Source organism: Typopeltis vanoorti, chromosome 26 (genome assembly GCF_054136105.1).
Source record: "Typopeltis vanoorti isolate ZY-2024b chromosome 26, IOZ_Tvanoo_1.0, whole genome shotgun sequence".
In the NCBI taxonomy this organism is placed as follows: domain Eukaryota; kingdom Metazoa; phylum Arthropoda; class Arachnida; order Uropygi; family Thelyphonidae; genus Typopeltis; species Typopeltis vanoorti.
Window position 1 is genome coordinate 27,260,722 of NC_143574.1, and position 13,102 is coordinate 27,273,823.

At 36.4% G+C, this 13,102-nt stretch overlaps 1 protein-coding gene across 1 annotated transcript in view; it reads left to right on the plus strand.

Annotated features, from left to right (window-relative positions):
- The window catches only part of LOC150092431 (uncharacterized), a 126,334-nt gene that overhangs the window by 76,959 nt on the left and 36,273 nt on the right, over positions 1-13,102 (plus strand). The window contains exon 5 of the mRNA XM_090414862.1: positions 7,739-7,774. Coding sequence (XP_090270988.1) covers positions 7,739-7,774 — 36 coding nt within the window. The remainder of the gene's footprint in view (positions 1-7,738; positions 7,775-13,102) is intronic.

Sequence of the window (13,102 nt, forward strand, 5' to 3'; positions counted from 1 at the left end):
GGCTATGTGAGTGTTGCTCTAGCAGTTGCTCTTCAGTCAAGGCTGTGGATTTGAATCCTGTTGTGGACATGAATGTTTGTGATTATATGTTGGTGAAATGAATTTAGGTAATGTAGGTGATGAATTTTATCATCTGGAGTAAGACTACCATCCTGTTTACTGGAGCATTGACGTGGCTTGAAACTTGTTTGTCTCTGTAACACGGTTTCTGGATTATGTAAAAAAAATCTAAAAAAAAATATATATACAGGGTGTTCGGGATAAATTTGACAGTTTCGTAAGGAAAAAGAAAATCTTCTTTGTATCTATTAAATTTAATGAATTGACAAAAAAACATTACAGGCAGAGTTAATTACAATACTATCAACAAGATTTACTCAAAATAACCACCATTAGCATCGATCACAGCTTCAATTCTGCTTCGGAACCTCGAACAAGCTGATGCTACAGTCTCCCTGGGAAGGGCCGCAAAAACTGTTTTAATTTTATCCATTAACTGGGCTTTTGTATTACTGGAAGTGCGATTGGTGTCTTTTTCAACTGCGCCCCATACAAAATAATCCATGGGGTTAAGGTCTGGGGAGTTTGGAGGCCAAACATTTGGACTGGTGAAGTCGTAGAAATTTTCAGACAACCATTTTTGACTTTTCCCAGAGGTGTGGCAAGGGGCCGAATCCTGCTGCCATACATACGGCCTACCATTGGCTACCCTTGTTATCCAGGGCTTGACTACAGTTAGCAACTCCACGAACAAAGCCCGAATTCCAATGCCAGGGTTCTTCAACACCTGTTCCTGCAGATTTGCGAGGAATTCTGCTGTACGAACGCAATCAGATCGTCTGCTAGGGATCTTTCTTCTTGCTACATCCTCGTAGTCACCATTGCAAGTCTCTAGTTCATGCCTGATTGTTTTTACTGTATTCAGGGAGCATTGGGCAGCAGTCGTAATATCCTTATTTTGATGGCGGGCACGAATCATCATGATACAAGTTATTCTCTTCCATGATTCAGGTGGGTTCCAGCTATCCATCCTTTCTGACATCTTGTATATGAATGAAGAAGGGTCCAAACTTTTAAATGAAGAGAAGTGTGTGTTAATACATGTAACTTACGGAAAAATATAATTAATTATAAATATGTCAAATTTATCCCGAACACCCTGTATATATAATAGTAATAATGATAAAAAAAAAAAAAATTCCTTAGCACTTCCGAGAGTGCTAATGTACTATAGGTTTACAACCTTTCCAAAGCGGAAGCACAGAAAACACACCCACAGGTGGTACACATATATCACGATGAACAAATCATGATGAATTTGTTAAGGATTGTAGAAAGTTTTTTCACTTGGTTATAAATTAAATTAAAGATGCCAAGAAATTATCAAAATTATATTCTTCTTTAATGCTTTATCCAAGTGTAAGCAAACAAAGTTTGCATCTGATGCATCATCATGACTAGACTACTTGTATATATAGAGGCTAATGACTACACATTATCTACCTTAGTATCCCTTAATGCACAGTACATGTGCTTTTGGGTGCATATTATTATTATTTATCACCTCCAGGGAGTCCAAAGACTCATTGAGGGGAGGGCATCTACTCTACAGTCTGCTTCCACCACTCACAATCCATCAACGCCATCTACCGCCGACCTCCACCACCACTGGTATTTCCACAGACAATCACAAACATCCATGTCCATGGCGGGATTCGAACCCGCAGCCTCTTGACTGGAGAGCGGATGCGCTAACCACTCGGCCAACCAGGCTGGCAAAGATTCCGTCACACCGGATAGCATTATGGCCTTTCCCATAATGCTATGCATTATGGGAAAGGCCACTACCCAGACCAGTTTCAACATTTATTGAGGTCTCATCAGTGGGAGCCTGACACATTAGCTTCTGTATACTAGTAGCCTAGTCATGAAGATGCTCCATGTGCAAACATTGTTTGCTTATGCTTGAATAAAGGATTAAGCAAGAATATAATTTCTTAGCATCTTTAATTTAATTTATAAATCAGTGAAAAAATTTTTAATAATACTAACTGTATTATTAAAATACAGTTAGTATTTTAATAATAAGGTATTACTCCTTTTCGCTACTTGTATATAGGAAATATATAACTTCTGTATTAATTATATCAAATGATCAACAGATCTGGACTCCATACTTGGTCCAGATGACTCCATAATAATAGCAGGAGATTTCAACTCAAAACACACATCTTGGTACAGCTCATCAACTAACACCAAAGGCCACACACTTTTCAACTATGCAATGCTCAACTCTGTTGTAGTAGCCGGCCCTACCGAGCCCACCCATTTCAGCCCTTCGGGTGGCTCGGATGTGCTGGACATTGTCATCTTTAAAAATTTAAGAAACCAATTCAAATTGGAATCAGTCAACGAATTATCTTCTGACCACAGTCCCATAGTGCTTAATCTAGGTTCATCAGATCAATTCTCTCCTTTGCACATATTCATACCATGGGACAAGTTAGCCAAGGTTCTTCCCGATCATATTGGTCCAGTGCCCAATATCAGTAAAAAGGAAGAGATTGACACAGCAATAAATAACTTAACCATACAAATTCAGAAAGCAATTGAATCAGTCAGACAATCCACTGTCTTCAACTCAACCAACCATATCCCTGAAGAAATCATGGATCAAATCAGAGCAAAAAATAGAGCCAGGAAGAGATACCACAATACAAGAGCCCCACAAGATAAAAAAAGTATTGAACAATCTAAACAGGCAGGTCCGAGAAGCTCTTCAAAAGCACAGAAACAAACCATCAATGGGAAACCAAATTGGCTCACATCAATACTGGAGATCATTCTGTATGGAAATTCTTAAGAGCAATCTGCACCAAAAAGCAACTCATACCCCCTATACAAACCAAGAAAGGGACAGTTCACAAAGATGAAGAGAAAGCCGAAACACTAGTAGATAACCTAGAATCTCAGTGCAACCCAAAGTATACAAATTTAAATATCAACCTTATGTACAAGATACATCGTCATGTTAGGACAACCTTAAGACAGAACACAGTTAACTCCGAACATATCACTCCTACAAATCCAACAGAAATGATAAATATCATCTCCCATCTAAACAATAATAAAAAAGCTCCAGGACCGGATGGCATAACTAACAGAATAGTAAAACTACTTCCAAGAAAGGCCATAGTCCATCTCGTCAACATTACAAATGCCATCTTTAGATTCCAGCATTTCCCTACCACATGGAAAACAGCCACAATCATACCACTGAAGAAGCCAGGAAAAAAATGCTCACCTTCCCGAAAGCTACAGACCCATAAGCCTATTATCCAGCCTCGGAAAGGTGACAGAGAAAGTGATCCTCTCAAGATTCCAAGCAGAAACAGATAAGTTAGGAATTTTGCCTAATGAACAGTTCGGATTCCGTAGGGCCCATAGTACAGCTCAACAAGTGCACTGGCTGGTAGAAATCATTACTAAAGGTTTCAACTGGAAATTCAATACAGCTGCCATCTTCATCGATGCAGAGAAGGCGTTTGATAAAGTATGGCATCAAGGTCTTCTCTACAAACTGATAAAATTTAATTTTCCAGTCAGGTTAATAAAGGTAATACATTCTTACCTGAAAGACAGATATATGCAGGTCAGAGTAGGCGAAACGGTTTCGACCAGATGCAGGATCTCGGCAGGCGTACCTCAAGGATCTCTTCTGGCACCTCTCCTGTTTTCAATCTATGTAGCAGACATCCCTCTAAACCCAAGAACAACATTCACTGCATTATATGCAGATGATACTGCACTGATGGCAAGATCACTGAGCCCAAAACTGGCAACTAAAAGACTACAAAATAGCATACACACTTTAGAAAAGTGGATAGCAGACTGGAGGATCCAAGTTAACCCCCAGAAAAGCTCAGCTATATTGTTTACTAGAAAGAAAATCCATATCATGGAGGATATTTATTTATTGGGAGTAAAGATTCCATGGCAGACTGAAGTTAAATATCTTGGAGTGATTCTTGATAGTAAATTCCTATTCAGCAAACATATTAGTTACATTACCTCAAAGTCATCCAACATCTTAGCACAGCTCTACCCTATGATCAACAGACAAAGTAAACTGGACACGCAAACAAAATTAACAATTTACAAGATGGTAATTCGACCAGTTATCACTTACACATCCCCAGCTTGGAGCCACACCGCAAATTCAAACACTCTAAAACTTCAGAGATTACAGAATAAGTGCCTGAGGATGATTCTGGATGCCCCTTGGTTCATAAGAAACACCCAGATCCATAGAGAAGTTAATATCCCTTATATCTCTTCCCTTCTCCTAAATCCAGCTGAGAAGTTCTTTACCAAGACAAGTAACCACCCATACCCGTTAATCAAGGAAGCCTCGGAATATAATGAAGAAGAAATCAACAAATATAAAACACCAAAATCTATTTTAAGTTCAGCTGAACACAACTAACTTCATTGCCCTCAATGGGCGAGCATATAGCTCACAAACACTCCATTCAAAGTTCTTCCATTACAAGACAAAGGGGAATATGAAAAGCAATTTTGCTTCACCCATCTAGCCAGAAATGTTAATGTTAAAATGTTATCAAATGATGTTACACCTGTGTGGTGGCCAGGATAAGAATAGCCTCAATGTAGCTCATGCATGTCGTACGAGGCGACTAAAATGGGTACCCCGGGAGGGTAATGGATGGCAATACTGTAGTCAATGAAGTTCTAACTGAGGCTCGGCTATTGCTGTTACCCTCCTGCCATGATCAGAGCTTTATATAGTTCAATAACACCTTATCCTTACACTGTCCTCTACAGATAACAGGGAAGATCAAAAGCATTCTTTCTTTGCCCCTTTTAGCCAGTCCTTATAAGGATCAAATGATGTACTTCCCAGGAGTAGAGCAGTTTTGCTTGGTGGCAGGCTTTTGCCAGTCACTGAGTTGAGCAACTGCTGAGTTTTCTGTCCTGTGGTGATTCAAGTCAGAAATGATGAGTTTATAGTGACTGTTTAGGGATCATTCAGTGAGATTTAGAGTGATTTTGGAGATCACTCAAATTTTTTGGAGAGAGAGAGGTTACTCACTACACTTGAACAATACCTCAATAAAGGTCAAAACTAGTTTGGGTTAGCAGTCCTTCCTGTAATTTATTGCATTATACACCCTGAAAGGATGTGTGCTTAAAGGATTGCATTATACATCCTGAAAGGATGTGGGATACTAAGGCAATTAATGTGAAGTCATTAGCATCTATATACAAGTAGCCTAGTCATGAAATGCTTCACACACAAATTTTGTTTGCTTACACTTTGATAAAAATAAGAATATAATTTAAATAAGATGACAGAAAAACTGGGTTTTAATAGGTTGGAAATATTGATACAACTATTAACCTACTAGTTTTGCCGTCATCTTATTTAGTATATATTGATCAAAAATAACATTCATCAAGAATATAATTTCTTATCTTTAATTTAAGTGTTAAGGATTGGTTGTGCTTTCATTTGAGAATTAAGTTGAAATTTGTCTTGTCGATCTTCTGAAGAGTTATATTTGGTTGGTATCAGTGCCTTTTATGAGAATTCCACTCTTGAAATATAGTAAGCCTACAGTAAATTGGTACTGTGTGTTAATTTTTTAAAATTACATCAGACCTCCAATAAGCATGATGGAATCTCATGTTGGATAATTTAAATCAGTTCTACCTAACCAAAGTACAATGAGACATTATTGGTGACCTGGTGAATAACAGATTAAATTGGAAGAAAATTGGTTGATGGGAGGCTAATAATGATGTAAACTTAATTTTGTAGTGCCATCATAATATTCTGCACTCTCTTTGAAGGTATATATCAGGAATTGATGATGTTTAACCTCCCTACCGGCAAGCTGGATGAAATAGTGAGACCATATTGCACTTCTTATCCATGTTATTCAACAGGTGTTACAGAATTGTATCAGGACTTAGCTGGACATCTATAGACATCATGGCCAGTTGGGGGGGGATAACAAACAGATATACCTCCAGATTCAGTTATATATTTATATATTGATATTAGTCAATATAGAGAAGAACTTGCAGACTTTGAAAGAAGTGTTATATGATCCTTATCAGTGGCTTATCCATTCATGACATTCATAAAATATTGCATTACACAAACTGAACTGTGATCAACATCATCAGTCACTGAAAATGTGAGGGCCACCTCAGCAAAGAAACGGATAAGAAGACCCAAGAAACTAACATTACCAAAGGATGGTATGGAAATCTGGCAGTGTGTTATAATGATCAATGTGGGCAAAGAGTGTACAGAGATTCAGGTTAATCATAGCAGGACACTATGTAAAGAACTGCATGTTCTCAGTTTTCGTTGAATGGTATCTCTACATTGTCAAACATCAATTATGAAAGTCAGCAGTGCAGACTCACTTGTCTAAAGAACATTGTGACTGATCTTTACAGCCTTAGAAGACATTGATATGGAGCAGTACCACACCCTTCTTTTGATCAATTGGTTGAGTGAGTATGTGGAAGATGCCTAAGAATTTATTATGCTCAAATATATCATCCAAGCCTTGAAGTCATAGGCAGAAGTATCTATGTATAACAGTCCTAGTATGGACTATGGACTGCTGTGTCAATGTTCAACCTTTCAGGAACTATAACAGATATGCTGAAATTTGGAAGAACTCAATTCTTTATATATTGTTGCAGATTTAAGGACTGCATTTTGTCACTGCAATTGCTATTGTAACATGATGTGGAAAAACTTGACTTGCTTGTACAGAATCCTGCTCTCAGCCAAAAGAACATCTTTGGGATGACCTGTAATGTTAGTTGTGGACCAGACCATTGCATCCAACAGTAGAACATGGACTGGTTACACCAGTTTTGAAAGAATATTGGTGTAAACTGTGTAAGAATATAATCAAAGCCAGAAGACCACAGTCTCTTGAGGTATAGTGGTCAGTCAGTATGTATTTCAATATAGTGTTTATTGAAAGCAAGATGCATTTTAATCTATATATAAGTATTGCAGGAATTCATTATTAGTAAAATTTTTTGCTTTCATGTGGAAAGGAATTTAGGAAGGAATGAAGGAATTTCAATATTTGAAGGAATGTAGAGGAGAGTACAAGTTTTTTAAACATTACATTCACTTGATATTATAGTTTTTCTGAAGTACTAAAATGCCTCTTAAGGTAAAAAATTTATTGCTAACAGTTATACTGATAGCTTAAAAACAAAAGAAAAACACTATTCTTACCGGAAAAGAGAATATATATTGTCTTAATTATTTTTACTCTTTTTGGAACCTCTTGAAGTTGTGAAATTCCTAATATGCAACATTTTCAGTTTATTCTCATACGTTTTTTTTTTTAATTTGGATTAGAAAAGTTCTGCCTTTGTAAAATTATTTATTTATTTTTATCATCTACTGTTAGCAGCCAGTGATCATGGTGAGTTCACTACAAGTTCATTAACCCCCCTCCCCCCCCCACACACAAAATAATCATCTGTTTTCACTGTTCAGCAGTGAGAGAGAGAGAGAGATAATGCTATCGCTGTCTTCCATCAGTTTTATGAATTTCTTAAATTTTTATATTTTGAGATTACTTATATCAAAAGCTGTCTGACTGAAAGATTATTATATAAATATTCTCAACCTTTTGTAATATTTTTGTAATATTTCCTTAATAAAGTCAAGCTTATTTTCATTTATTTTGATGTTACCTATTGTATGGTAAGTACTTTTATTATGTCCTTATTACTAATTCAGTTGTCATTATCTCGTTTTATGTCTTTACTACATATTGACATTAAGTATAAATGTTAGTAAAATGTAGTTTCACATACTATGAGAGAAGAAAAATTGGGTCGAGGACATCTATTAATTCAATTGTCCTTGTCTGCATAGCATCAGGCATTTTTTAGAGAAGCTTTTCACCACCTCAAATATTACAAGGAGATTTGACAGATTTTCTATTCAACTAATGAGAAGTAAGATCTAACCAGTTTTTTTTTTTTTTTTGAGATTGAAAAGAATGTGGATATGCTGTGTTTGTGCCGAGAAAGGCAATAGGCGTAAGTCTGTAAGTCATCCCAAGATGATGATCATCTGAGTATTATCATGGATAAGGAAAGAGTGAAGTGATTTCTTGAGAGAAATAAGACAGGATCATACTTTATTAGTACTGAACTTCACAGAGCTACCCCTGTAGAAAATGGCAAGTTAATCAATGTCTAAGGTATTGATTTCAGAAGATCTTTAAGTTTGGAATTCATACAGGAAGGCTTAGGTATTGTACATTATCCATAATAAAGCTTAACAGTATGACTAACATCAAGAGGAAAAAATACATTTATTAAACTCGCTAATATTTTACTAGTTTTCTACCCATCATCATCAGAGCACAATGAAACTGTGACAGGTGCACAGCACTAAACCAAGTAATTGCAGAAACAATTTAAATTGTAACTGACACTTAATGTCCTTATGTAGTGCCCTCCAGGGTTCAGATAACTACAAAGTTAATTCAGAGAAGTCCTGCTATTAAGTCTTAAAATTGTAGTAAATTAATGCCACCATATGGGGAGAGAGAGAGAGCTTCATAGCTGATGCTGTGAAACACTGATTTTAATAATAGCTTCTCAGACTTAACAACTTCTGTTTAATAAAGATGTTTTTCTCCATCTGATCCTATGTGAAGGAGTATCCAGGGCATGGTCTGCCAATCCCGACTTGCCATACAGACGATCTCGGATGTAATTTTTATGTTCTTTGAGGCATATGTTAACTGATCTGCCTGTCTGTCCAAAGTAGGTTAACTTGCAGGAAGTGGGAGTGTATAAAGTTTATTTTATACACTCCCAGATATTCAAGAGGATGTAGTCAATCGGGACCTGGCAATGTGCCAAGAATAGTCAATTCATGCTGAAGGGGAGAAAGAAATAAAGGATGTACGAATTGATCATCAACACACGAAATCATGTGTTTTATAGGTAAATTTTCCAATTGTTGTACAAGCAAAATAGTTATCACTTTAAGAACTAGAATTTTCATAAAATAAAAGCTAAATTTCTGACATAATAATAATAATCATCATCATGAACCATGGGCTCACTGCCTGTTGGTGTCCGATGCCTCCTTCACTATTTTCTTCCACCTTTCTTTGTCCAATGCACTTTGTGCATTGGACAAAGAAAGGTGCAACAGTGTTGCAGTTTCTGTACACCCATTCCACACCAGTCCTTTATATCATCTATCCATTCTCTGTATGTATGGTTTATATCATCTATCCATTCTCTGTATGGTTTACCTCTTTTGTTTAAACCATCCAAAATACCATACATAAATGTCTTTATCTTCCGGTCCTCACTCATTCTACAGATGTGTCCAAATAATTGCAGCTTCCATTTTATAATCTTCTGCATTAGATTCTCTTTTGGTTGTATCTTCTGATAGAACTCTTCATTTGTGATTTTCTGTACCCATCCTATTCTTAGAATCTTCTTATAACAAGTTCTTTCAAATGCCAAAATTCTTTTTTTTGTTTCCTTATTTATTTACCCATGTTTCAGATCTATCCAGTACACCGCTAAAAATGCATGTTTCCAGTACTTTTAGTTTTGTTTGCATGCTGATCACTTTACTTTTCCAGATGTTATCCATGGCCTTCAGATTTGTTCTTCCCTTTGCAATCCTGATTTTTATTTCTTTTTTACAGGTCCAAATCATACGTCATTTTACTTCCCAAATATGTGAATTGTTCTACATTTTCTATATCACTTCCATCCACTTGTATCTTTTGTTTCATGTTCTTCTTAGCAAATACCATTGTCTTTGTTTTTTCCAAGTTCATAACAAGTCCAAATTTCTTCCCTTCCTCATTTAACAGTTTCAGTGGGTTTTTTTTTTTTTTTTTTTTTTTTTTTTTGTAGTTCTCTTTCATCTTTTTCAATAATAACAATGTCATCTGCAAATCTCAGATTGTTAATCCTCATTCTGTGTACAGATATTCCTTTTGCATCTTCCTTCAGTTTGTCCATTGCTCTTTCTAAATACGCGATGAAAATGCGTGGTGATATTGGGTCCCCCTGTCTGCTTGTTCTAAACCATTTCCCCGAATCATCACCCATTCTAACTGCTGCAACTGCATTCTGATAAACATCTTTTAATATAGCTATTATTTTTTTATCAATTCCATAGGATTCCAGAACTGTTAATGTCACTTTCTGGTCAATTCTGTCAAATGCTTTCTGAAAATCAACAAAGCAAGTATATATGTTTTTGTTTTTTCTACTAGCTTTCTTTGCTTTTAACCTCATTGTCAAAATCTGTAGAATTGTAGTTCTGTCCTTCCTAAATCCTGCATGCTCGTCTGCAAGGTCTGCTTCCATTTGTGTTTTCAATCTTTCTGTCAATATCATCATCACTTTACCAAGGTGACTTGTCAAGGCAATTGTTCTATAATTTTTACATTCTAGCTTATTTCCTTTCTTGTATAATGTCACTAATATTGATTTCACCTACTGCTCTGGCATTTTCCCTTCTTTCCATACCATATTACATAGTTGGTGCATTTCTGTAAACATACTTTCACCACCATATTTAATCATTTCTCCAGTGATGTTATTGTTACCAGAACTCTCATTGTGTTTTAGTCGTCCTGTACCTCTCCTCTTAAAATGTCTATATCATGCTCATTACCTGGTGGTAATATCTGCTTCAATATTCTTCAGTCTGTTTCCCAACGCTATCTAAATCTAGTTTTTCTTCATATAACTCACTACAGTATCTTGTCCACCGTTGCACAATTTTTTCTTTATTCATCAATACTTTGCCTTTTTCATCTTTAATTGTGGTCTGTTTTGGTTGCCACTTTCTATTAATGGTTCTGATCATTCTGTATACCTCCCTTCTTTTATGCTCTCCTTAGTACTGTTCTATATTGTTGCGTTGGGCTTCTAACCATTTCATCTTATCCATTCTGACTGCTTTTCACCTCATTACACTTTCTTCTATATTGCTCTTCTATTTGTTCTGATGTATCCCTTCTTATCTTCAACATTCTTTTCTCCTGTACTAACTTCAGTGTTTCTTGTGTAATCCATTTCTTCTTGATCTTCTCTTCTTCTGGTACTGTTTCTTCAACTGCATATTCTGTCGCCTTCATTACTCCTTTCACTCTTAGATTCGAAATTTTTTCTTTGTACAGACTTTTAAGTTTCTCTTCTAAAACTGTTCTGTACCTTCTTCCTATTTGTGCTGTATCTCTTCTATTCTGATGTTGGAGTTTATATTTCTTTTTTAATTTCAACTTGATGTTTGCAATCACCAAACTATGGTCCGAGTCTACATCCACTCCTTGAAAAGTTCAACACTGCTGTACTGATGTTATCCTTTCTCTTCTAACACTGTTCTGTACCTTCTTCCTATTTCTGCTTTACTTATTCTTGCTGTATCTCTTCTATTCTGATTGGGATTTATATTTCTTTTTTAATTTCAACTTGATGTTTGCAATCACCAAACTATGGTCCGAGTCTATATCCACTCCTTGAAAAGTTCAACACTGCTATACTGATGTTATCCATCTTCTTTTAATCGTAATCATATCAATCATGTTCTTGGTTTTCCCATGATTTGATTGCTACGTCCATTTTCTACACTCCTTTTGTTGGAATCTTGTGTTACAGATCATCATCTCATGGTCCACAGCAAATTCTAACAATTTTTCACCTCGTTCATTTCTTTCTCCGAAACCATATTTTCCCATGACTCTTTCCCAACCATCATTATTTATTCCAACTTTGGCATTCCACTCTCCTTCAATAATTAGCACATCTTGCTTTGGTATTGTTTCTATTGTCTCTGTCAGATCTTTGTAAAATAAGTCAGTATCCTCATCTGTGCTTCAGATGTGGGTGCATATATCTGGACTGTTGATATGGTAAATGGTTTCGCCTGAAATCTTGCTACTATAATTCGTTCATTGACTGGTTTGTAGCCTAACAGTATCTCAAGCTCTTTTGTTAAGAAGGAAGCCAACTCCTGCTTCATGCTTGGTGTCATGTCCTGACCATATTACTTCGCATCCATTGATCTCTCTAGATGATGTCCATCGCATCTCTGCCAATCTTAGTATATCACACCGATATCTCTTCATTTCCTCAGAAAGTAATTCTAATTTTCCTGACATCTGAAGTGTCTGCACATTCCACATTCCTATTGATAACAGTTCTGTTAGCATCAGTTTCTGTTTCCTTTTGGTATCCTACTTTTCTATCCAACCCAGATCGCTCGATTGGTATCGCCGGCCTTGTTGATCTGGGCAACATCTGAGCCGGCATGTTTTACCTGTTGATCATGTAGGCAATCGTGTTTTTTCTTTACAGTCAGAGCATCAACACTCATCTGACCGACCCTCCTTTATCCAAGCTTGGGACTGGCATGAGACCACTAAGGATTCCATGGCAGAGTTATAATAATAATAAACACTCATCCCACAAAATGCATGATTACCCTAATATCAGAATGGATTCTCCTTCTGACATGTGCAGAAATGTTGAAGAGTCTCGCATCTGTGGACATACAGTATAAAAGTAGATAGCTGAATGAAAGGTTTGGAAGTGGTATGGAGATCATATTGGCAAAGTAGTTTGGCTATTTTTTTTTTCTGATGTGTCCTTAACTTATGGGAATGGGGATCCTGTGTGTTGTGTGTAGGAGGGATGGGTGTTTGCATGTAATATTTTATGTATTTTATATGAGCTGCAATCATTGCCTAAAAGGGTGTTATGACGGTCTCTAATCAACTTTTTTAAAGACTCCTCCACTAATAAGGTGATAGATTGGGATCTTACAAAATCCCAAAAGAAAAAAAAATGTACAAATTATTTAAAAAAAAAAACATCCTGGGCCAAAGAAATTACCAAACTGTTATCATGTCCAACCACCCAGGATATACACGAGGTCCCTAAAATTCACAAACCCAATACTCTCCCTTCATCCAATAGTAATTTTTTTTTATGTTGTGCTCATACACAAGAGGTTGGTCGATCAACCTATAGT